This window comes from Lissotriton vulgaris, chromosome 10 (assembly GCF_964263255.1).
Source record: "Lissotriton vulgaris chromosome 10, aLisVul1.2, whole genome shotgun sequence".
Classification (NCBI taxonomy): Eukaryota; Metazoa; Chordata; class Amphibia; order Caudata; family Salamandridae; genus Lissotriton; species Lissotriton vulgaris.
This window is the reverse complement of record NC_141698.1, coordinates 263630167-263656499: the sequence shown is the minus strand read 5'-3', so window position 1 is coordinate 263656499 and position 26333 is coordinate 263630167. Positions and strand designations below refer to the sequence as shown.

At 47.3% G+C, this 26333-nt stretch overlaps 1 protein-coding gene across 5 annotated transcripts in view; it reads left to right on the top strand.

Moving 5' to 3' along the window:
* LOC147685087 (uncharacterized) overlaps nt 1–26333 on the top strand; it is a 201009-nt gene that overhangs the window by 15368 nt on the left and 159308 nt on the right. For all 5 annotated transcript variants that reach the window (XR_015300675.1, XM_086940961.1, XM_086940960.1 and 2 more), the window contains exon 3: nt 20756–20848. Coding sequence is in view for 4 of the 5 variants with exons in the window: in XM_086940961.1 (XP_086797087.1) it covers nt 20756–20848 (93 nt within the window). In the remaining variant the exon portion in view is untranslated. The remainder of the gene's footprint in view (nt 1–20755; nt 20849–26333) is intronic.

The window sequence follows — 26333 nt, the reverse complement described above, 5'->3', positions numbered from 1 at the left end:
GCTAAAATAGGCAATAGGGAAAAAAAAGTAAAGCAAAGATTTCACAAGGACAGTAACAGGAGCCAATTGTAAAGATGGGCAGGAAATGGGCGGAACTTCAATGCCATACCTCAATACAGCATGCCTCCCAGAGCAGCAGTGCGCTGCCTAGACTCGACCGAAAAATCATAAGTAGACAACAGTAAATACTCTATATGAGATCAAATATCTCCTGAAGAATCACCTGGGGGTGGCTGCAGATACTGTCCAGTAATTAGCTAACAACAGATTTGGGAGGGGTATGAGAGAAGCAGACCGCTGCAGATGAAGTGCAACAGCCCAGATAAAAATAAAAATAAGTATATATATATATATATATATATATATATATATATATATATATATATATATATATATATATATATATATATATATATATATATATATATATATATATATATATATATATATATATATATATATATATCCCTAAGACAGGAGGCAGGCATTGGAGAATGTAAGTGGATCCAACATGTCAAAAACATGTTTATCGATAGGGCAGAAGGTCTAAACCGGCATTGTATATTAGATTGTAAAAATTGCACCAGAAACTCTGAACATGCGGGTACTATCCTAAGAACAAGAAACATTTTACCAGATGAAACTTCAGAGATACCTGCGGGTTGTGACAATGGGAACATAAGGAAAACTGAAAACACTCTCATAAGTAAATCAGAAAAATTAGTAGATATAGTGCCCGATACCCTAGTAACAACAGTCCAGCTAAAAACAATTATAAATCGCCTGAAAGAAAAGGGGGCAGCGGGTCCCAACGGGCTTCCAAACTCCATCTTTAAACACTCACCTGAATTCTGGGCAGAATATTTAACACCACTTTTTAACGCAATTTACAACCAGCAAAAACTGTGCAGATCCTGGAACGGGAGCATAATTCACCCCATTTTCAAACAAGGTGATCACAATGAGCCTGGGAATTATAGGCTGATTTCACTGACGGATGTGGAGGCAAAACTATATGGGTCATGCTTACTATCTCAACTTCAAGATTGGATGGAAACCACGAATATAACACCAATGTTCCAAACGGGTTTCCGTCCAAGAACCGGTACACTAACAAACCTGACTCCCTGTCTCTGTTGAAAGAAAAAGCAGAAAAAAGGAAGACAAGACTGTACGCTTGTTTTATAGACCTGCGAGCAGCCTTTGACAGGGTGAACAGAACACGACTGTGGGAAAAACTGAGATCCTGGGGTCTGCCGAGGAAATTACTGGATGCAATTATAAGCTTGTATAGTAACACCTGGGCCCGAGTTAAATTGTGAGAAGGTTGCAGCGCCACGGACGAAATTACAACACAACAGGGCCTGAAACAGGGCTGTGTACTGGCACCAAGTTTATTCAACCTATATATGGCAGACATCGTCAGTCACATGGAGGTCGGGAAAGGTCATCCTCCCTATCTGTCAAAAATCCGAATCCCCTTCCTGCAGTATGCTGATGACATTGTCGTTCTGAGTCAAACGCCAATAGGCCTGCAAAGGTTGATTAACAACTTGGTAACTTATTTGGAACACGAATGCCTGGAACTAAATAAAGACAAAACCAAAGTGGTCCACATCGTGGGTCCAAACCAGACAACATTCAAATGGTACGCAAATAGTACCCCAATAAAGGAGGAAACATCATTTTTTTTTTTTTAAATATATTTTTATTGCAGGAATTAGCCAAAGTTACATGTTAGATCAGCAACACATCTGCAGGAAGAAAAAGTAAAAACATCCGATCCCCCATAAGAAGACATTTGGAATACACAGCCATTCAGCCCACAACCCGAGGGTAGGGCGGCATCTTTTGATAAGGAACACAGGTGGGGAACCGGTATGACGTCTAAGCTGATCCGGATAATCCAACGGCCGCCATCTGCTTTTCTAGATCAACCTAACAGTTAAAGTAAAAAACTCCCCGCCCAACAGTCTCTAAGTTCTACTCCCTCCCCCCACCCATCCCGGCCATCAGTGTGTGGTGACACGTGCAGGAAGAGCTTGTGGGAAAATACCCCAAGTGACTGTGTAGAGAACAGTGTCGTGGACGCCTAACGGGACTCAAGTTGTGCTGCATCATCATCCTCGGAATCGCTGGAAGCGCAGTAATCTCTAAGGGCCTGCACTATAGTTTCCCATTCCAATGCTGTTTCTAGTGCCCTCTCGTTGTGCTGCTGGCTTGCCAGTTGGTATCGCAGAGTGCTCTCCCCTGTGGCCCACTTCAAAAGCTTGTTGTGCCATTTAGCTCCCGTTGGACCAACTCTCGCCTTCCAATTCCTAGTTATCTCCCGTTTCGCCAGAACGAGCCCTAGATCAATAAATTTGCTCGACATTTTATTCTAAGGGGTATGCGGGAACCAGTGTAGGAGTCCCACTGCCGCATCGACTGCCAAGGTTCTCCCAGTAACCCTATTAAGAGTGTCCTCGATCAAAAGCCAGTATGAGGACAGCGCCGGGCAGGACCACAGCATGTGAATGAGGTCAGCCTCAGGTGCTCGACATCTGGGGCAATCCTCTGTGTCCGTGGCGAAGTATTGCTGAATTTTCACCGGGGTCAAATAAGCCCTGTGGAGTACATAAAAATGAACCAGTTGGAACCGGGCATGACGTGCTCCCTTCCAGGCTCTGCGCATGAGTTGTGACCACGTCGTCTCTGGTATCTCTTTCCCTATGTCTGCCTCCCAATGGGTTCGTAGTGTGGTGAGCGGGGGCAAACCCTCGTTAATCAATCTATTATATAAGCACGTGACTGCCTTGACCGTCCCCGAGGACCTCATAACGTACTGGCACCCCGGAGACGTGGGCGGTTCCTCTAGGCCACTTTTCCAGTGTGACTGGATCGCTCTAACCAGAGCCGTGTGCAGGAGGAAATCGCCTCGGGGAACGTCGAAGCGGTCCAGGATCTCCTGGAAGGGCAGTAACACCCCGTCTTCGTAAAGGTCCCCCACCAACTGTAATCCTGCGTCTTCTCACTGTCCTAGGCGCGACCAGTCACCTCCGTGAGGCAAGGCCGTCAGCATCCCCAGCGGTATTTCCAGTGCATATGGGAGCCGTAGCTCCCCCCGGGCGTGGGCGCGATTCCAGCATAGCCTAATAGTCTTTTCTTCGAGCGTCAGGTCCTGCAGGACCAGACGTTGGCGTAGCGCGATGAAGGAAATCACATGCCTGGGCATTTCCCTACTCCTCCCAACCTCCGGGCCACGAAACTCCCTCGCTACTTCCTGGGTGAAGGTCTGCAATTGAGCTGCCAGGTAATATTTCTCAAAATCTGGCACCGCAAGGCCTCCCTCCGACTTTGGTCGCATCAGGGTCTTGAGAGCCACTCTCCAGCGGCCCGAACCCCAGAGGAACCCAAGCACCATGGATCTCAAAAGCCGAAAGGTGGCCGGCGGGATCCAAATCGGAAGCGCTCTAAAGTAATATATCAACCGAGGAAGTGCCACCATTTTCAACAGTGCAATCCGCCCCGCCACTGAAAGCGGCAGGGTAGCCCAAAACTCCATGTTACCCCGCAACGCGCGAGTACAGCGGGCTATATTGCCGTCTAGAAGGTCGGCGGGGTCATGATATACGTATACCCCCAGGTACTTGAGGCAGCTAGGTTCCCACCTAATCTCTCTGCTAATGTCGGGTCTGGGTGCTCCCTTACGAACCGGGAACAGACAGGTCTTGGCCCAATTCACCTGAAGGCCCGAGATCTCCCCGAAAGTTGTCAGAGCCTCAGCGGCCCCATCCAAAGCCATATCCGAATTCTCAAGGAAGAGCAGCAGGTCATCAGCATACAGTGAGAAATAGTGCTGGCCAGATACGGTCCGCAAGCCGCCGAAAGAAGCTCCGGACCGGACTGACAGCGCCAATGGCTCCACCGCTAACGCGAAGAGCAATGGGGATAAAAGCATTCCTGCCTCGTGCCTCGTTCTACTGGGTACTGTTGGGAGATCAGCGGGCCTGCCCTCACCCTGGCCGACGCTGAGGCATAAAGCACCGTGGTCCACCTGACAAAGCCCTCCCCCAGACCAAAGCACAGCAGCACTCTGCGCAAGTAATCCCACTCTAGGCTATCGAAGGCCTTTTCGAGATCAACCGAAAGGATCAGCGGGCACATGGCCTCCGTGTGCGGTTCCTCTAGCAAGCGAAACAACCTGCGAATATTCATGGTCGTGTTGCACTTGGGTATGAATCCCGCCTGGTCCTCGTGTACTAAGGAGCGCATGTGTCCTAGCAGCCTCGATGCCAATATGCTGCTTAGGATCTTATAATCGACCGTTAACATTGATAATGGTCGGTAAGGCGCCGGGTCAGCTGACTCCCTACCAGGTTTGAGGAGGGGAACTACTAAGGCCTCACACATCGAGCCGGGGAGCCGTCCTAAGCGCTTCGCCTCTTTGTAGACTATCAGTAGTCGGGCGCCAGTAGGTCTACATAGGTGGAGTAAAACTCGACCGGGAGCCCGTCAAGGCCCGGGGTCTTATTTCTCGCCATCCCCTTAATGGCGCTACGGATTTCCCCCAGTTCAATATCGGAGCCCAGGGCCTTCGCCACGTCGGGCTCCAGCGCAGGAATCTCCAAGGGTTGTAGATAATCATCAATCAGGGTGGGTCGGGTTACTGCGGTACAGCCGTTCGTGGTAAAGCTGGTAGCAACCTAATATCTCCGGTTGGGTGTACACCTCAAGGCCCTCCGCGGTGCGCATGGACGTCGTCAGGGAGGTCGGGCGCGTGGGATTGGCCAACCAAGCCAATAGTGCCCCTGACTTATCCCCCTCCATAAGCGACCTGGTGGTGTAGGCCTTGTAATCAAAGCAGCGCAGTCTTTCGACCTCCGCTGCCACCGCCTCCCTTGCCGCAGCAGTACGCTCCTGAAGTTCCGGATGGCCGGGGCGGCGAAGTTCCATCTCGCGGAGTTTCCCGTCAGCGGCGGTCAAGTCATCAAGGATGACGCGTCGCATTCCCACTTTCTTAGAGATACAATAGCCCCTGATCACTACCTTGAACGCATCCCACTCTGACGCTCTCGAACCAGCAGTGCCCCCATTGGTCGCAAAATAATCAGAAATCTTGTCCTCCAGGTCCGCCTTGAAGACTATATCTTCTAATATCTCTGGGCGCAATTTCCAAGTAGGCACACTAGGGGTTCCGGGGAACCAACGGAAATCCGCTAGGAGGGGGTTGTGATCAGAGATGGTCCTAGTCAAATATTCAGAGCGGACCGCCGCTGACACCAGCTCCGTCGACCCTAGAAAACCGTCCAGGCGCACATGTAATTCGTGTAGGCCCGAAAAAAATGAGTAATCTCTAGAGCTGGGGTGTTGCGCTCGCCATATATCTGTAAGCCCCCAGTGCGTCTGCCATTCCTTCCTACCTTTAGCCACCCGCCGGACTGGAGAGTCCGGGAGGGGGGGGTGTGAGCGGTCGGCATCTACATCCACCACCGAGTTAAAATCACCACCTAGCAAGAGGGTTCCCGAGAAGAAATAGGCCAGGGAGCCCGACAACCCGGAGAGGAAGGCGAGCTGGTCCACATTAGGCGCATAAACACAACAAATATTCAGAGCCCTACCCCCCAATGTACCAGAAATAGCTACATAGCGACCCTCCGGATCCACCACCGACTTCGAGACCTGCAGGGGAACCCCAGCTCTTATCCATATGAGCGCCCCCCTCGCGTAAGCTGAGTATGAAGTGCAGTAGACCTGCCCTCTCCACCTACGTTGCAGCGCCACCCCTTCCGCCTTGTTGAGATGTGTCTCCTGTAGCAGCGCTATTTGCACCCCTCTACGCACTAGATAAGCGTGGACCTTGTGGCGACTAGACATAGTGTGGAGCCCCCGTACATTCCAAGTGATGCATTTTACATTAGCGATCTCAGCCATTGTCCCACATCGTCGTTCCCGGGCTCCCCCAACAACGCTCAAACAAAGAACAAGCTACAGTCAAATCAGAACTGATGGCGGCCATTTTCCCCAACAACAACTCAACACCCGTCTGAAACAAACCCCTCCCCACTCACCCCAGAATCGGACCCAAATAGCACCATCTAGTTCCCATCCAAACCGCGTCCCCAAAAACCCCCCGTCCCCCTACTAATCCTGCGGTCGCCACCGCAGGAAAGCCTTAAGGGCTAGGTGCAGGCCGGGCGCCAGTAATGGGCCATCGAGTCCCGGTCTACCGAGACTAAGTCGAGCCCCAGGTCAAAAGTATCAGTCAGAACAGGGCCCCCCAACCCCACCAATGAGTCATGGCATTAACCACACCTTCCACAACCCCCCCGGCAAATCCCCGCCCAAATGAAAGTAGCTCACCCAATCATCCCTGCCCGTCCAGCATGCCCTCAGCCGAGTCCGGAGTAACCACTGGCAAGTGATCACAATCAGTCTCCGATTCTTCTGTGTCCGTACGAGCCCCCTCCCCGCCCGGTTCTGACTCTTCAGCAATGTGGCTGCCATGTGAACCAGGCAGGTTAGAAACCATTTCCAGCACCCCTCGTCGCTCCGCCATAGTCTCTACAGTCGAGGGCTTGCCCAGTTTACCGCGGCGGCTCCGGAGTCTCTTGGACCGTCGTTGCTGTCCGAGCTCCGTAGTTGACTGGTATGCGGAGCTGAAACCATCCTTGCCAGCCCTATATAGTTCGAGCCAAGTACAGACGTCCTCCGGAGTATCAAAGAACTGAGTCGTATCGTCCAGGATAATGCGGAGCCTCGCAGGAAAGAGGAGCGAGTATTGAATACCCTCGCTCCGAATTTCACGCTTGACCGCCAGGAAAGAGGTCCGCTTTCGTTGGGTCTCATAAGTATAGTCTGGAAAAATGTTCACCTGGCTATTCTCCACTTGATAGGGGCCATTACGCCTGGCAGCGTTAAGGAGTAGGTCCCTGTCCCGAAAATGCAATAAACGCGCCACCACCGGGCGTGGGGATCGACCTTGCTGCGGCGGTTTCCCCGGTACCCTGTGTGCCCATTCCAGGGTATAGAAAGAGGACAGACCTTCCGGGGCCACCGTGTTCCGGAGCCAATCCTCTAGATAAGCCACCATATCGCCATCTTCGATCTTTTCCGGTAGGCCCACCACACGAGTATTGTTCCGTCTGTTACGCCCTTCAGCGTCCTCTGCCCGTCTCTCTAAGGCATCGATCCGGGACAGGGCATCTTTCATCGTTGCAGCCAGAGTCTTCTGTGCTGGCTCCAGGACCTTCACCGAGCTCTCCACCTCTTTGACTCTCTCCGAGAGCTTACCGTGGTCCGCCCTGAGGAGGCCCAAACTCGTCGCAACCTGGGCGATGTCTCTCTGTAGGGCAGATCTCGTGTTTGCGATCGCCTCCAGGACCCGGTCGAATTGCTGTTGTAGGTGGGGACCACCAGAGCATTCCGGGTCAACTCGGTCATCCTTGTCCGGCGCCTCCGTGTCCGAGGCGGCCGGGGTTGTTCCTTTAGGCCCCCTTGGCTTCCCCATGGCGGATGTGCCTCGCGGGAGGAAGCTCTGTAGGCCCTCCACCAAGTGTGGGCGTCGATTGTAGGTCCCTAGGCGGGTGGTCGTATTGAGGAGGGCCTTCGATCGTCCTCGCCAAGTCCCACCACTTCTCCGATCTTTCGGGATGCACCACCGCTGTGGCCCCGGGGGCCACCAAGGGGGAGGCAGGGGCGATCGGCGCCGATCTGGGTAGGCCCGTCGGGTCGAGGAAGACCTTGAATTGGAATCACCAGTATGGCTGGAATCCCTATGGCGCCAAGTCGCCGTGCCGCCCATAAAGTTCTCAGGGCTCCGGCGAAGTCAGGCGCACGGCGGGAGGCAGCCGCTAGTTTCGAAAGGTATCGTCGTTCCGCTCCGGGCCTTCGGCCGCACGCGACCAGCCTGCGCCGGGGAAAGTGGCTAACAATCAGTCCAGGGGTGACCACGATGCCCAGACACTCCCAAACCGTCAGCCGGACAGACACCGCTCGGGAAGATGAGACGTGGAGAAGAATCATGCAGATCTGATAAGCTTCTCCAAGTCCGGGATCTCGGCGAGGCTATCAAGAGGGTCCGGGCGCCATCTTGGGCTCCGCTCCGATTCCTCCGCAACTTCGCTTTTCCGTCCGAACAGCCAGTTTTCGGGTGCCTGCGGGTGCCACACCAGGTCGGCCTCGATCCGATCTTCGATTTGTGGGGGTCGGGGTGCCCCGAAATCTTTTATCTGCAGGATAAAAGCGGGCTCAGTCCCAGAGCCGAGCTCTCAGGCGACCATCGCCATCGGCGTCCAAGCCACGCCCCCCTAAAGGAGGAAACATCATATAAGTACCTAGGTCTGAAACTGGGGAGAGGCCAAACGAACAAAGAACACAAAACAGATCTAAAAGCAAAAACACAGTCCTTGATCTACGCATACCGACATTTGCAAAAAATACTAAGCTGCCCAAACTACAGACATCTGCTGGAAGTGATGAAAACACAATCCTTACCCACCTTGTCATATGCATTGGTCACCTGGTGTGGTAAGGAAGCAGGACTGTTAAACAGTTTACAAACAAAAATCTATAAAGCAGCACTAAATCTCCCAAAATCGGCAGCGCCGGCGCAGATTCGTCTAGAATTTGGCCTTTTGAACCAGAAGTTTGCAGTATGGGAACCTTTGTGAAACTCTGCCACAAATTACGAACGGCAGAAAAAGATTATTTTTCTGCCGTATTGCAATATATAAGCCCTTTAATTTTGGGAGATAGAGTAGAAGTGCTGAATTATCAGACTCTGTCAATCTACGAAATGATTATGGGTGAGAAAGTTAAGGGCAGCTTTCTGAGGATTGTAGAGTTACCATAAAAAAACAAAATATAAGATACTGAAGGCGGCTTTTGGAGTCTGGCAAAAAGTTCGAAAACATTTGAAACTATGCAAACTAAACTTTTATACCCCCCTTACATCAAAGGGCCTTTTACCAGAAATTTTTTGTGATATAACTATGTATAGATGGCAACAGAAAGGAATATGCTACCTGGGAGATTTGTTTAGTAATGACCAAATGTTTTCATTTCAGGATTTAATGCACACATTTGCTGTGGGAAGAAATGATTTCTTTAAATTTCTCCAACTACGAAGTTTCCTACAGAACCATCCTTTAATTCCCCCAGCTAAAGCCCCATTGTTAGAACTTTTGCAAAAAAAAACCCGTGTAGGAGCTATTTATTCAAGTTTAATTCAGGAATATGGGGATGATTTAGGACAATGTCAGCTGAAATGGGCTAATAACCTAGGTATACCTGATGTTGATATTTTACAATCGATTAAAATGGCTTCAGATTGTTTAATAACAGGGATGATGAAATCTCAACATTTTATGTGTATTCATAATCTGTATTATACCCCTATTAAAGTTGTTAAGTGGAGTACGACGACAGGTACGAACTGCAGTCTTTGTGGGTTATTCGCAGCTGATGAACTTCATATGGTTTTTTTTTGTCCTAAACTCTCTACGCTGTTTCAACATATGGCATTTTTTTTATCTATTATTCTCAAATGTGAGATTAAGATAACGGCAGAATTGCTGTTGCTAGGCATTGATCATACTGTTACCAGGCCAAGATCAATTTCTTATTTTTTATTTCTTTGCATGGCTGCAGCTAGATCTTGTATTACTAAGGAATGGATCAGTTCGGACCCGCCGTCATTCTTTATGTGGCGTGAAAAACTATTGTTTATGTATAATATTGAATCCGCTATGTACAAGTTAAAGGGGGTTAAAAAAAGAGCTGTGGGGGAGAAAATTTGGGCACCAATTGCCGAATGGATTTAAGTTATTATGCTGCTTGATTTATATTTATATTTATGTTTCAATATGTTATGTACTTTATGAAGAATTTGTCTTATTTTATTAGTTATGTACTGCTGTATTTCCTTGCAATAAAACAATAAAACTCATAAAAAAAGAAAAAAAAAAAAGAAAAAGATTCACTGGATAACCTGTGTTGGGAAGAAATTGCCACTCAACAGAAACAACACGTGCCAAACAGTTGGGGAGATTTTTGTCTCAATCCTTGATCAGTATAGGAATCGAAGAAACCTGGGCCTCTATGACCGATAGAAATACCTTTGACAAAATCACAAACAATGCTGTCAAATGGGAATCCTATCTGGAAGATAAAACAAGTACAGCAAAACGACGACACGGGTGGACAGTGATAAATTCATACTCCGGGATAAAGCCGCAGACATATCTGGAAAGTCACTTCAATAGGTTTCTAAAACAAATATATATAAACCATCAATTAGGCCTACAGTTTTCAAAGGACTTGTTACCATCCTGGCAAAATTGTTACATTGACTCTCATTGTCGTCTATGTGGATATCAAAATGAATCATTAACTTATTTATTATGTACTTGCCCGGCACTTAATGATTTGAGGAGACGGCTTTTAAAGGACATTTTTAACAAATTGAACATTCGGACATGTAGGCAAGCAGGAATTCGATGGCTAGATGGATCATCTCCTATGTTGGCATGTAAGGGGGTTAAATATATGATGAAAGCCCAATCCCTCCTACAGCAAGCCGAACAGGGAATTATAGTAAAAAACTGAAATATATTTCTTTTTATTCTTCGTATGACCAACAAACTCTAATATAAGTAATAGTTACACTTGTGTTTTTAACTTTTTAGAAATGTTTTTGTAATAATTTTTAATAATTTTATACAATAAAAATTGACTTGACTTATATATATATATATAAAAGATTGTATAGCAAGACAGCTGATAAAACCACCCACTAAGCCAACAAGGAAGGAAAGTATAAGCATGACGATCCTATTACTTCAAACACAACAGTCAAGCACAGCAGACGTTCGAAGATAGGGTTCACAAGGAAGGCGAACATTAAAGGCATATATAGGCTGCAGCTGCATTTATTTTTCGAAAGCTTGTACAGCAAATTAAGTTTTTTACAGAAAGGAAGCCACAGAGAATGCTCAAACGCTCAAGCTGGACAAGTGCATCACCAACAGATCGATCTGCAGATGCCACGGCCCACTCCAACAAGCATTGGCATAGCCAATAGGTCTCGCCTATGGGACCTTTTAAGTGTTTAGCCATGCAACAGTTCTTGTTACACCAAGGATATTGTGCTGCATAACTAAATACTTTTAAGGTCCCAAAAGCGAGACCTATTGGCTATGCCAATGCTTGCTTTTCTTTTCCTATGTAAATTACCCATAAGGTAGACAGAACTCATCGAAAAATCTTGCACCTCTCTTTTTTTTTTTAAAACAAATTCAATCGTATGATCGCTTGTTCACAGGTTTGGTGGGAGTTCTTGTAAGGATGCGAGATCACTTGGTTTCAAAACTCCAGACCACAAAAGAAAATTCTAAATTGGAATGTTGAATGTAAAAATTGAAAGGGCTGGAGATATCATTTGAGTGGTTAGTGTTTTGCACTAAGGTCTTAAATTCACTCTGACTTACAAGATCACACTGTCAGCTTGTCAAAGGGTCTCTAGATTTAGGATTTTTAGTTTTTTCTGAATTTTATCGGCAGCAGAGAAATAGATAGTTATTCTAAAGAATTTAGGTTACCCAAATCTTCTTGAGAGTGAGACTTTTACTATTTATTGACATGAGTTGTGGCAATCATTTTCTGAATGATCCGGAGACAATACAAGTTGTTCTAGGACGCCCCCGCGCCGCACGGCCACCAGCTGCTGCGTGTGCCTCCCCGCCTGACTGCCTCGCTGCCCCGGCTGCCGCCGCGTGACCACGCCCCCTGCCTTCGAGCGGCGTGGTCCGTGCTCGCCTGACCTGCAGGCTCCTGGGCGCCGCTTCTCACCCTGTGCCCCTGTTGTCATTGCTGTATTTGATTTGTATTTTTTCTTTCTCTATTGCCTGTTCTCCTGTTTATTAGTTGCCCTTCGTCTTCCCTCCCCGCTCCCCGCTTCCCGCCACCGCTGCTAACCCCGCCCCTTTTTCCTTCTGTACCCTCCCCGCTCCCGCCTCGCAGCTGCTCCGCCCCCCGCGCACTTGGCCATATATGGCGACCGTGCGACGCAGGTGAGTGTGACCTAGTTCTAGGACACCCCTGCGCCGCACGGCCACCAGCTGCTGCGTGTGCCTCCCCGCCTGACTGCCTCGCTGCCCCGGCTGCCGCCGCGTGACCACGCCCCCTGCCTTCGAGCGGCGTGGTCCGTGCTCGCCTGACCTGCAGGCTCCGGGGCGCCGCTTCTCACCCTGTGCCCCTGTTGTCATTGCTGTATTTGATTTGTATTTTTTCTTTCTGTATTGCCTGTTCTCCTGTTTATTAGTTGCCCTTCGTCTTCCCTCCCCGCTCCCCGCTTCCCGCCACCGCCGCTAACCCCGCCTCTTTTTTCCTTCTGTACCCTCCCCGCTCCCGCCTCCCAGCTGCTCCGCCCCCCGGCGCACTTCGCCATATATGGCGACCGTGCGAACGCGCAGCGGTCACGCGCAGCGGGCGCGCCGATTGTGCGTCGAAGGCGTGCCAAAGGTAAGCCCGTCTGCGCCCGTCCGCGCCTGGACCGCGCCCAGTGCCAGGACCCCTGGCCCTCGAGGACCCCTGCCCACCCGCCTGACGTACACCGCCGCCACCCTCATCGCACTCAACACCGACCGAATCCCAGGATGCTACCGAGCCACCCCACGACGCACCCACGGACCCTTCAGCTGCCACGCCTGCAAGTTCACCTGCATCCGGACCTGCCCGGCACCAGCACCTGCCAAGCCGAACACCAGCAGCAACCACCTCAAGTGCATCCTGCTCAACACCCGCTCCGTCCACAGACACGCCATCGAACTCTGGAACCTCCTCGACACCACAGCCCCTGACGTTGCCTTCCTCTCGGAGACCTGGATGAACGCCTCTTCAGCGCCCGACATCGCCATCGCCATCCCAGAGGGCTACAAGATCACCCGGAGGGACCGCACCGCCAACCAGATGGGAGGAGGCATCGCCATCATCCACAGGAACACCATCCGTATCACGACCAGCACCGACGACACCCTAACCACCGCCGAACACCTGCACTTCCAGATCCACACCGACCCGAAGACCACCCTCAGAGGCACCCTGATCTACCGACCCCCGGGACCACGCACTCAATTCAGCGAGGACATCGCCGACTTCGTCAGCCCGCATGCCCTCCCCTCCGCTGACTACATCCTACTGGGGGACCTCAACTTCCACCTGGAGAACAACAACGACCCCAACACCAGCACCCTGCTCGACAACCTCGCCAACCTTGGACTCAAGCAGCTGGTGTCCACCCCACCCACCTCGCCGGACACACACTCGACGCCGTCTTCTCATCCAGCACAGACATCGCCTTCAGCCACGCCACAGAACTTCACTGGACGGACCACAGCTGTGTCCACTTCACCTTCAAAAGAACGACGATCCAACACCACCAGCAACAGGTTGCCCGTAGAAGCTGGAACAAGATCACATTTGATTAGTATTTTTTCTTTCTGTATTGCCTGTTCTCCTGTTTATTAGTTGCCCTTCGTCTTCCCTCCCCGCTCCCTGCTTCCCGCCACAGCCGCTAACCCCGCCCCTAACCCAGCTCGCCGCCTCCCTGAGCCAGCACCCTCCTGCCAGCTCAGCGAATCCCAGCCAGGCCGCCGACAACCTCTCGAAGTGGATCAGCAACTGCGCGGACGAACTCGCCCCCCTGAGGACCCCGCCCAGCAGACCCGGCAGCAAGAAAGCCCCATGGTTCACCGACGAACTCAAGAGCTCCAAGAAGAACTGCCGAGCCCTCGAGAAAGTCTGGAGAAGGGAACCAACACCGGACAACATGACCACCCTCAAGCTCGCCACCCGGAAGCACCACCAACTGATCCGCGCCGCCAAGAAAACTGCATTCAAGGACCGGCTGGACAACAACGCACACAACTGCAAGGAACTCTTCAACATCGTGAAAGAGCTCTCCAACCCCAGCGCAGGAAACAACGACATCACCCCATCGCAAGACCTCTGCAACTCCCTCGCCTCCTACTTCCACAACAAGATCGGGACATACACAACAGCTTCAGCATGCAACCGACGCACGCCACGACCGCAGCAACGCCGCCCACCACCACCCTCCGCGCCTGGACTCCGATCAGCACCGAAGACACCGTCCGCATGATGAACTCCGTCCACTCCGGATCTCCGACCGACCCCTGCCCTCACCACGTCTTCAACAAGGCCGACGCTGTCATCGCACCCCACCTGCGGGACATTATCAACACCTCCTTCGACACCGCCACCTTCCCTGAGAGCTGGAAGCACGCCGAACTCAGCGCTCTACTCAAGAAACCCACAGCGGACCCCACCGAACTCAAGAATTACCGCCCCATCTCGCTCCTCCCGTATCCTGCCAAAGTCATCGAGAAGACCGTCAACAAACAGCTGGCCGCCTTCCTCGAGACGAATGGATCCCTCGACCCCTCACAGTCTGGTTTCCGAGCCAACCACAGCACCGAGACCGCCCTCATCGCTGCCACCGACGACATCCGAGCCCTGATGGACAACGGAGACACAGCGGCCCTCATCCTCCTAGACCTCTCCGCGGCATTCGACACTGTCTGCCACCGCACCCTAGTGCAGCGCCTCAGCAACGTCGGAATCCAGGAGAAGGCACTGGAATGGATCATCTCCTTCCTCGACGGAAGAACACAGAGAGTCCGCCTACCACGGTACAAATCAGAGGCCACCGAAGTCATCTGCGGCGTCCCTCAAGGATCCTCGCTGAGCCCCACCCTCTTCAACGTCTACATGAGCCCCCTCGCGGCCATCGCACGCCAACACAACCTCAACATAATCTCCTACGCCGACGACACCCAGCTGATCCTCTCCCTGACCAACGACCCCGCCGCCGCCAGAGCCAATCTGCACGAAGGGATGAAAGATGTAGCCGAGTGGATGACGACCAGCCGCCTGAAACTGAACTCAGACAAGACGGAGGTCCTCATCCTGGGCTCCTTGCCCTCCGCCTGGGATGACTCCTGGTGGCCCCCCGCCCTGGGCACCGCACCCAAACCGACGGACCACGCACGCAACCTGGGTTTCATCCTGGACTCCTCCCTCTCCATGACCAGGCAAGTCAACGCCGTCTCCTCGTCGTGCTTCAACATCCTGCGCATGCTACGGAAGATCTTCCGGTGGGTCCCCACCGAGACCAGGAACACCGTCACCCAGGCCCTCGTCACCAGCCGACTGGACTACGGCAACGCCCTCTACGCCGGTACCACCGCCAAGCTCCAGAAGAGACTCCAGCGGATCCAGAACGCCTCAGCCAGACTCATCCTCGACATCCCACGAAACAGCCACATCTCCGGACATCTGAGAGACCTGCATTGGCTCCCCGTCAACAAAAGAATCACCTTCCGTCTCCTCACCCACGCACACAAAGCCCTACACGATCAAGGCCCAAGCTACCTCAACAACCGAATCAACTTCTACGCTCCCAAACGCCACCTCCGATCAGCCAGCCACGCCCTCGCATCCGAAGAGCGACAACAGGAGGAAGGTCCTTCTCCTACCTGGCCGCCAAGACCTGGAACTCCCTCCCGACCGACCTGCGCCTGACCCAAGACCACCTCTCCTTCAGGAAGAAGCTGAAGACCTGGCTGTTCGAGCAGTAACGGCACCCCCCCCCCCACCAAGCGCCTTGAGACCCTACGGGTAAGTAGTGCGCTCTATAAATGTCTTTGATTGATTGATTGATTGAGATGGGAGCTAGGATTAGCTATTCCTAATAATCATATTATAAAATTGTTTGATCTCATTCATCTGTAAGGTACAATTTTAATGTACTGAGGTGGCTATTAGAATGCTGTTTTTGATTTATCCTGCAACACAACTAAACTATTTAAATGTGGTTTTTAGACATATTCTCAATGCTTTAAGCATATTGATCTGTGTACATATATTTGCATCATACTGTGTCAGCGATTTGGTGGAAATTAGGTACACTGTATCTAGGGTTTGCTTCTAGTAAGTTACTATTACTGGTTATTCAAACAGGTTTTTCTATCAAGAACTGATATTCTTTCGTAGTTATATTTGCTAGGTACTAGCCTAATTAATACCTGCATGGATGTGGAAAGTTGGAAAATGAACTTTTGTATTGTTTTCTATTTAATCTATGTGTTAATATTGAATTGAGCATGAGGCTCTATCTTCAAAATACATATAGGGACTGATTCACAAACTTCAGTTTGTAGTATGTAAAGTAGTTTGTAGTCCTTCTCATGTGCTACAAAATCCTATACACAGATTATCTATCTGAGAAACAGGTATTGGAAGGACTTAGGGGCATATTACCAACAACTAGCGATAATTATCGCTATGTTGGTTTAGCGGCGATATTTTTATCGCTGAGCTGCGGCGATTTTTATCGCTTAGGAACCTTGCTATTATCAAGGTTTATCTCCTAAGCGATAAAAATTGGCCGAAATGCTTGAATATCGCTGAAAAGTCAGTGATATTCATGCATTACCGAGCTAATGCTCTCAGCCATGTTATCCACCTACCATTGGATAACATGGCTAAGAACTGCTCAGGGACAGGTGTTAGCTTTTGGAGATATTCGCGCTTACCTCGAATATCTCCAAAAGTTGGTAATAGGAGATAGCGATGTTAGCGACTGTTTCCAGTCGCTAACATCTTGGCACGCCCACTTTGCATGTCATTAGTGATAAATATCACTGACATGCAAAGCGAGGCCCAAGATGGTCGCTATCTCCTACTAGCTGTCGCTAACTGGTGTTATCGACAGCTAGGTAATAGAGAGATAATTTTATCACTGCTTTCTTGGCTTTTAAAGCCAAAAAAGCGGAGATAAACCCCCTTGATAATATGCCCCTATGACCAGTATTTTATAACCACTAAAGAACTTACGAACTCTCCTATGTACTTATAGGTCAGTTTTTGAAATTCCAAATCGTAGTGTTTTGTAAACCGAACTACTGAACTGGTGTGGTAAGTAGACCACCATGTCTGTGATCACCTTTTAGTAAACTTTATTTTTTAAATGCAGCTTTTTTCTTTAAAGGAAATGAGGCTGCATTAAAAAAGTTTATAATTTTTTCAAAAGTTTGTTTAAGAATTGGTAGCGGGGCTCTGAACTACTGCCTAATCCTCAAAAAACTTTTTTTAATTTGCAAAGAGGAAGAAATCCCTAGGGCACACCTTACCTTTTGAAAATAGGTATCACTCGAACTTGAGAGTCTGTAATTTTCCAATGTTTTGTAACCAGATTTTAATCACCAAACTCTCATATATAACATACTGATTCAGTATTAAAAAAAATTGTGGTTGCAAACTCCAGGTCGGAGTGTTCACGACCTAAAACATTGTTGATATAGCTGCCTCGTATTTTTTAAAATGGCTTCAACTATTTTCACAGGTTTTGGCTTGTTTTATATTCTTTTGGGGTTAGTGAGTCGATTCATAAGGATTGTGAGATATTAAAATCGTGCAATAATTGTCTTTAAGAGGAAAAGAGTAGAGGAAATACATTTTAAATCATAAAGGTCATGATTAAGGTTCATAAATACTTCGGAGAGGCACAAGCATTTATTATATAAATAGATTGTGATCCTTAAATCCTCTGATGAAGTAAGGATGACGAGATGGCAACCCTCTATCCTTTATAAACAAAAATGTCCTGCCACTCCTCCGTGAGCCAAAGAAGCAGAAAAAAAATTAAGACTGTTCAATGTAGTTGGCCTGGTCCACTTATGCAAAATATGAGTTTCCTGTATTAAATAATCAAAGCATTATAATTTTGAAACGAATTCAAAACTGCTTGTCTTTTCATATTAGCATTTAAATTGCTTACAATATGTCCATAAACTACTCCGTAAATCAATTTATATTATTTTAGACAGAGAACAGACTTTCCTATCAATTGTAGTGCCCCTTAGAGAGCACCAAGTGCACCAACAATAAGCTAGCCAGGGGTGCAATGGCACATGTTTCCGTGGGGCATACTGTTCATCATGGAAACTATAGTCTGAAAACACTGGCTGCCACACACTGCCTTAGTGAATATATGACGTTATCCCGCGGGATAACATCCCGTATACCATTAGTCCGCATTTTTGATAACGCAAAACTAAAACAACGAAATACCATTATCCCGCAAACATTTACTCCCAATATGCCTTTACCACGCATACCATCACAACGCAAAGGCATGAGTGGTGAAGGCATATACTTTGTGAAAGTACATTATTTATATATATATATATATATATATATATATATATATATATATATATATATATATATATATATATATATTTTTTTTTTAATTACCCTATAAACCCTAAAAAAATAACCAACCCTGGTCCCTTAAAATACCCCTGCACCCCAAAATCATAACCCACCCTTACTCCTTATAAATACCCCAGCACCCTTAAACAATAACCCATCCTGACCCTAAAAATACCCCTGTACCCCAAAACCAAAACCTACCCCTGAACCCTAAAAATACCCCTGTACCCCAAAAACCAAACCTACCCCTGAACCTTAAAATATCCCTGTAGCCCAAAACCCAAACCTAGCCCTGAACCCTAAAAATACCCCTGTACCCCAAAACCCAAACCTATCCCTGAACCCTAAAAATACCCCTGTACCCCTGTACCCCAAAACTTTCCCTGAACCCTAAAAATACCCCTGTACTCTAAAACCCAAACCTATCCCTGAACCCTAAAAAAAGTTGTACCCCTAACCCCAAACCTAGCCCTGAACCCTAAAAATACCCCTGTACCCCAAAACCCAAACCTATCCCTGAACCCTAAAAATACCCCTGTACCCCAAAACCCAAACCTACCCCTGAAACCTAAAATACCCCTGTACCCCAAAACCCAAACCTATCCCTGAACCCTAAAAATACCCCTGTACCCCAAAACCCAAAACTTTCCCTGAACCCTAAAAATACCACTGTACCCCAAAACCCAAATCTATCCCTGAACCCTAAAAATACCCCTGTACCCCAAAACCCAAACCTACCCCTGAAACCTAAAATACCCCTGTACCCCAAATCCCAAACCTAGCCCTGAACCCTAAAAATACCCCTGTACCCCAAAACCCAAACCTATCCCTGAACCCTAAAAATACCCCTGTACCCCAAAACCCAAACCTACCCCTGAAACCTAAAATACCCCTGTACCCTAAAATCCAAACCTAGCCCTGAACCCTAAAAATACCCCTGTACCCCAAAACCCAAAACTATCCCTGAACCCTAAAAATACCCCTGTACCCTAAAACCCAAAACTTTCCCTGAACCCTAAAAATACCCCTGTACCCCAAAACCCAAACCTATCCCTGAACCCTAAAAATACCACAGTGCCCTAAACCCGAAACCTAGCCCTGAACCCTAAAATATCCCTGTACCCCAAAACCCAAACCTAGCCCTGAACCCTAAAAATACCCCTGTACCCCAAAACCCAAACCTATCCCTGAACCCTAAAAATACCCCTGTACCCCAAAACCCAAAACTTTGCCTGAACCCTAAAAGTACCCCTGTACTCCAAAACCCAAACCTATCCCTGAACCCTAAATAACCTTGTACCCCAAACCTATACCTGAACCCTAAAAATACCCCTGTACCCCAAAACCCAAACCTATCCCTGAACCCTAAAAATACCCCTGTACCCCAAAACCCAAAACTTTCCCTGAACCCTAAAAATACCCCTGTACCCCAAAACCCAAATCTATCCCTGAACCCCAAAAATACCCCTGTACCCCAAAACCCAAACCTACCCATGAAACCTAAAATACCCCTGTACCCCAAAACCCAAACCTAGCCCTGAACCCTAAAAATACCCCTGTACCCCAAAACCCAAACCTATCCCTGAACCCTAGAAATACCCCTGTACCCCAAAACCCAAACCTACCCCTGAACCCTAAAATACCCCTGTACCCCAAAACCCAAACCTAGCCCTGAACCCTAAAAATACCCCTGTACCCCAAAACCCAAACCTATCCCTGAACCCTAAAAATACCCCTGTACCCCAAAACCCCAAACTTTCCCTGAACCCTAAAAATACCCCTGTACCCTAAAACCCAAACCTATCCCTGAACCCTAAAAATACCACAGTACCCTAAACCAGAAACCTAGCCCTGAACCCTAAAAATACCCCTGTACCCCAAAACACAAACCGATCCCTGAACCCTAAAAATACACCTGTACCCCAAAACCCAAACCTATCCCTGAACCCTAAAAATATCCCTGTAACCCAAACTTAGACCAGAACCCTAAAAATACCCCTGTACCCCAAAACCCAAACCTTTCCCTAAACCCTAAAAATACCCCTGTACCCCAAAACCCAAACCTATCACTGAACCCTAAAAATACCCCTGTACCCCTAAAAGATATACCCCAACACCCCCAAACACCCCCTTAAAATACCCCTGTACCCAAAAATCATATACCCCAACACCCCCAAACACACCCTTAAAATACTCTTGAACCCCTAAAACATATACCCCAACACCCCCAAACTAAAACCATATACTTACCTTACACTTAAGCTTTTACAACGAATTTCGTTGTAAAAGCATGAGTGGTAAAAGCATATAAGATATAATGGCGTGCGTTTTAAAATTTTGCGGACTGATGGTACTTTCGTTATAATGGTATGCGGACTGAAGGTATGCGGAATGAAAGTTGCGGTATGAAGGTGATGAACCGCCTTAGTTTATTGCATCATGTGGTAATATTCACCTCTTACCTTCCTCCCAATCTCAGAAAATGATGCGCTGCCGAGCATGTTTCAGTGCTACGAATCAGGAAGATATCCTCATGCATGGAGTAACAAACTGCACACCAAACAAAAAGGAGGTAAGTGAGATGATTTTGCTAATAGTATCACCTTGACTTTTTTGTACAGTTTGCTTTTGAGAAGTGATATTTGTGATATCTGACTGGGGACAATCTGCCAGCTCTGTAGATTTTCCACTGTCAATCTTTACTTGGAGTAGAACATTTAGTAGTTCCCATGTGGGTCCTACCAAAAATGGGAAAAGAATCACGGTTCAAAAATGGGATTGGCTAAGGGCTATAAAGGTGTGTCTCTAGGTAGCCAAATAAGTTATAAAACATATGAGTTAGTGATTCAGAAAGAGTGCTTACTAAAAAAAATACACCTACGTATTAATCAAATATAGTCTAACTTATCTGCTCACAGCAAGTACCACACATGCATGCACGCACACACACACACACACACACACACACACAACCACACACGCAGACACACACACACACACACACACACACACACACCCTACAGACACTCACACACATTCATGAATGAACACAATCACTTTGAGTCAAAATGGGAAAATGAAACAATTGAAGAGCACACACTGACAACAAACACAATAAACTCATTCCAACCTGCTAACTGTTCTTTGTAGCAATTTCTCCACTCTTTGAATACCACCCATGCACCTGTTGAAACAAAGTACATACATCCACAATTAAACAATGTTACCCACTACAAATGAATTCATAGTAAACGCAGAGTTCATGTAGGACACCTGAGCCAACCAATAAGCACAGTTGATGTCTATATGGCTTTTTCAACCCATGGACTTCTGTTTCCAAAAAGTCAGGCTCAGGGGCTGCATTATCAAAAGTACCCTGGAGAGACAAAAGATGTTTGCGCCGGCATTTTTGCACCCCTGGGGCACATTGACCTTACAGAAGTGGCCACAGATAGTTGCTCAGCCCATCTGTAATAAGGGTGTCATGGGGGTGTTCTTTCATTTGCTTGGCTGGTGGCCCCATCAAAATGAGAAAACATTTTGTATCTGTGCCCGAGCCATATCATCAACACTGGAGCACAGGTAAAGATGCTGCCAGGGGTGCACCTACTGGGCACCACAAAGAGATGACACACATTGAGGTGCCCCCAAGAGGGTGACCCTCAGAAGTGGGGAAAGGGGACAGATCCTAGGTGGGTGCAATTGCTCACTGGACTTGTTTGCAGTGTCCCCTTTCAAAGTGCAGACTGGCAACCAACTGCACAGTGAAAGACAGAACAGCTGCCTCAAACAGCTAGTCCACTTTTCTTTAATGCCCTATCAGCAGGTCAAGCACAGGTTTGTGGCAGTGCATTCATTGTAATAGTGTACACTGATACCATCCTGTACCTGTCATATCCAGGTAAAGCTGCATTGAAGCGCAGACAATGTCAGAGCTCCCTATCAGGAATACAGTCCTATGTGTCGCTGATGCAGCTATTTTGAGGAAAAAATGTCCTAGGAGAAAGCGGATATTATGGAAAAGAATCACAAACTTTAGTGAAAAGAGCAAGTTACACCTTTGGAACCTCTAGTACCGGTTTAAAGTACTCCAGCCTTCTATAGAAAGCATATGTGTATACCCAATAGCAGACAGCCTAATGTACTGCAGCCTATATTGGTAAAGTGTTCATGTCACCTTTTGATGGGTATGAAAATGTGAATACCACGACTTCCTTAAAAATAGCAAGACCTATTGGCTTTGCCAGTGCTTATTTATCAAAGCACATATATAGTAAAACAGTAGTGATCTTTGAAAATGGTAGGGCGTAATAGTTGACCCTATTTCAAGTGATTTGATTGGTCAAGCTGGAATTCTTCTAAGATATTGAGGTGGGGAATCTCTCTTCCCCAAGAAAAGCTTGAAACAGCAGGGTCAAGTGATGCATTTCAAATCAGACTTTTCACATAAAGTTGCTAAAAAGTCGCAGGCTCTCAAAAGATGCACATTAATTATTCAGGTACTTTTATGTTATGCCAACGAAAGTTGGTGTCTCAATGGATTTCACCCCATTTTTTAAAAATGTTCTATGGGTAACCCCTGTCAGGACATGCTCTTTCCGGTAAGTACATTAGAGGCCCCATACAACTGGCTACAAGGATATTTAGTCTTAGCATCCAAAGGTAACATCTACATTCTTCATATTACTGTCTGCAACTGTACCCCAGTCAAATCCAAACCATTCTATCTAGAACCATTATGCTCCGCATTCCATATTCTAGCGTATGCTCCATATTCTATTTTCTGTAAAGTATGACATCTGCCCCCCTTTCTCATCTAGAACAACAACAAGAACAGGAATCAATAACAGCGATCACAATTAACAGAAAACTAATACAAACATAACTATGAACACCAAGACAAATGACATTCCTGAAATAAGGTAACTGCATATACTACAGACTAGATGCCAATAACAATATAAACACAATTACAAATATCAACATTCCTTCCTTTTTTAAACTAAACAAATAAAACTAACTTAAATGTATACATTTTTCTAACAATGCTCAATTAATCGGCAAGGTTTACATTTGTTAACAATGCTCAATTAAGCTGCAAGTTGTCTTTGGGCATCTCACAGATCTTCTAAGAACAACATTACTAGAATGATCCCTAACACTTATATTATTATGCTCATTTTCAAGCAAATTAAACCTTTTTTCATTACTATCACCCACGAAGGTCCTAAGCTACTAAAAATGTGTGATGTTTCTTGTCATTCATTTGTCTTCATTTTCTGCAAATACCATTGTACCATGAATATTTTATATTTTTTAATATTCTGGATGAAACAAACTTTAAGATTTTTTTACTTGACGTTGTTTGACAAGGACCAAACGTTCAACTTGACATTCCTGAGTTCTTGCTCGTCTGCTTATTATTTCATCTTATTTTTATTCAAATAATCTCAGTTTGAATTCTTTTCCTAATCTTTAGAAGATTTTGCAGCTATTAGAAGAACTAAGGGGCCAATTAGGATTGCGGTGAATCCGCATCCTCTGGGCCGTCGGAAGCCACCGCCGGGCTGGAGGATGCGGATTCACCGCCTTGGTGAGGGAAAACACCAACCGTCACATTACGATGGCGTTGGGATCAGTGGCGGACGGCAAGTCCGTCCACCGCTGATCCCACGGTGGGTGTACGCATGTATGGTGGCGGTGTCTACAAGACACCGCCAGCCATATTACGATGTAGGCGGAAACATGCTTTTCCATGGCGGCTTTTCCGCTGTGGAAAAGCATGTGGTCTTTTGTTTTTGGGGGCCCGTTTGCGAGCCCCCAGGGTGGTGTGGGGTCCACATGGGGGGTACCTATGGTTCCCCCCTGCTTTTGCATGCACAATGCGGCAGGCACCGCGCGGTGCCTGCCGCTTCGTGCATGCAAATGCACAGCATGCATATTTTAAGCAGCACCCGCCGCAATGTTAGATATACGGGATGTGACCGCCAGGGTGGCGGTCACATCCTAATTCCAATGGAGGGACCGCCGCTGCCCGTGCGGACGGTCCCTCCACCTCGGGGTGGCGGACGGACGCAGGTCCGTCTGCCATCCTAATAGGCCTTTATGTTTTTCGAACCTGCCCGAACATTAGTTCTGACATATATTTTCCTGCTGAGTTGATAGATGTGCTTCTATAATCTCCCAAACTTGACATAAAGCTTGATTCACAGTCAGTCAGCGAGTCTCTTCTTTATTCGATCAATTATAAAAAGATCATAAAAGCACAGAATAAATACATACAACATGGTCGTAAAATATTTTGATTTCGATCTAAATATAGAAAAAAAAGAATAAAAACCCATTTAGCCACAAACTTGTAAAAAAACCACTATGGTATACAGGACAGGTCAACTCGCCGTCCGCCCATGAATACTGACAACCCCCCCTCTTCCTTTTTCTCATGCAGGCCCTGAGAAACGAGGCTAATGATAAACATATTAAGAGGTCGGATAGCAATTTTAAAAAGAAAAGTGCAACTCAGCAGTGCCTAATATTCTTCTGCTTTAAAATAGGCTTAAGATAGCAATTCCTCTCTTTCTCGTAGAGCTTACAAAATAATACCAAGTGCAATTCAGTTTGTTTTGAAAGGCTATCACATGGACATAGACTTAACTCCGCATGATTATACGTTTTCTCTGGATAGCCTAACATTAGAGGGATCATATTCATGCGGAACCTCAACAATATACATTTGTGCTGTGGGATGGTTACAGTTGTTAAATAAAAGTTCCTTCCGTCTATATTCCGCCATTGAGATGAGCATACTAGAAACCTTATTCTTTGAGATCCTTCTACAAGTCGAGGGTTCCTTGAATAGATCGTGAAGGCCAGTTTCCCACAGAACTATTTCCACATAACCAAGTCATAACGACATTCTACTGTTTTCAATGCTCAAACAGTCCCTTAGTATCAGTTGTGTGAGTGGCACTGTATCCCGCCGCCAAACTGAGTGCCACAGTAAGATTGGAGCCAGTTGAATTGTATCTTGGATGTGCCTGAGGCCCAATTCCAGATGTAAAGTATAATTTGATGAGGAGGGGGGGGGGAGGCCGACCAAGGACTTAAGGAAGTTGTTTTCGATGGATTGGAGTGTGTTTGTTGTTACCCGCCCCATACTCCCGCCCCATAAGTTACCACTGCCTTAACCTTGGCCTGATATACATTTTTTTGCGGTATCAAAGGTCTTACACCCAATTTTTGAGTGAAAGTTTTAATAGCTGAGAGGCTTCACTCCATTCCCATCTTCCTACCTTCCACCAGTTTTGACAAAGATGACTCTTTGTCAAAAAGAACCCCCAAATAGGGGAAAGTGTACACCACCTCCATTCTATTTCTATCTACATGTAGGTAGGGGATTTTATCTCATTTCCTGCCCCAGCTATCATTGATTTACCTTTAGATATAGGGAGTCCATAGAAGATACGTAAGTATTTATCAAACTTTGGAGTCCACACCCTGTCCTAGCAATCAATACATCATCCGCATATGCCAGGATAGGTAGAGGCTGGGACCCAAATATAGGAATGTCACAAGTGGCCTTAATAAGTGCGTTTTCAACGCCATTTGTGTAAACAGAGAATAGAAATAGGGCAAGGACACAGCCTTGCCTTACTACTCTAGCAATTTGAAAGGAGCGTGTGCAGTCACCATTTTTCACATATCGGACCATTGCTGTAGCAATTACATACGACTGTCTCATAAAGTTTATTATGGCATGGTCAACACCTATCTCCTCCAATAGCTTCCATAGCTTTCCATGGACGACGCAGTCAATCGCTGCCGACAAGTCCATGAAAGCCATGTAGATCTTACATCCCTTTATTCTAACATATTTTCCTGTGATCATTGCTAGATTCAAACACTGGTGCACGGTGCCCCTTCCCTGCTGGAACCCATACTCAGCCTAGATTATTATATTATTCTCTTTTGCCCAACCCTCTAGCTTAAATAGGAGGAGCCGACCCATGAGTTTCGATGTAGTATCTAGCAGGGAGATGGCTCTGTAGTTTTTTGGA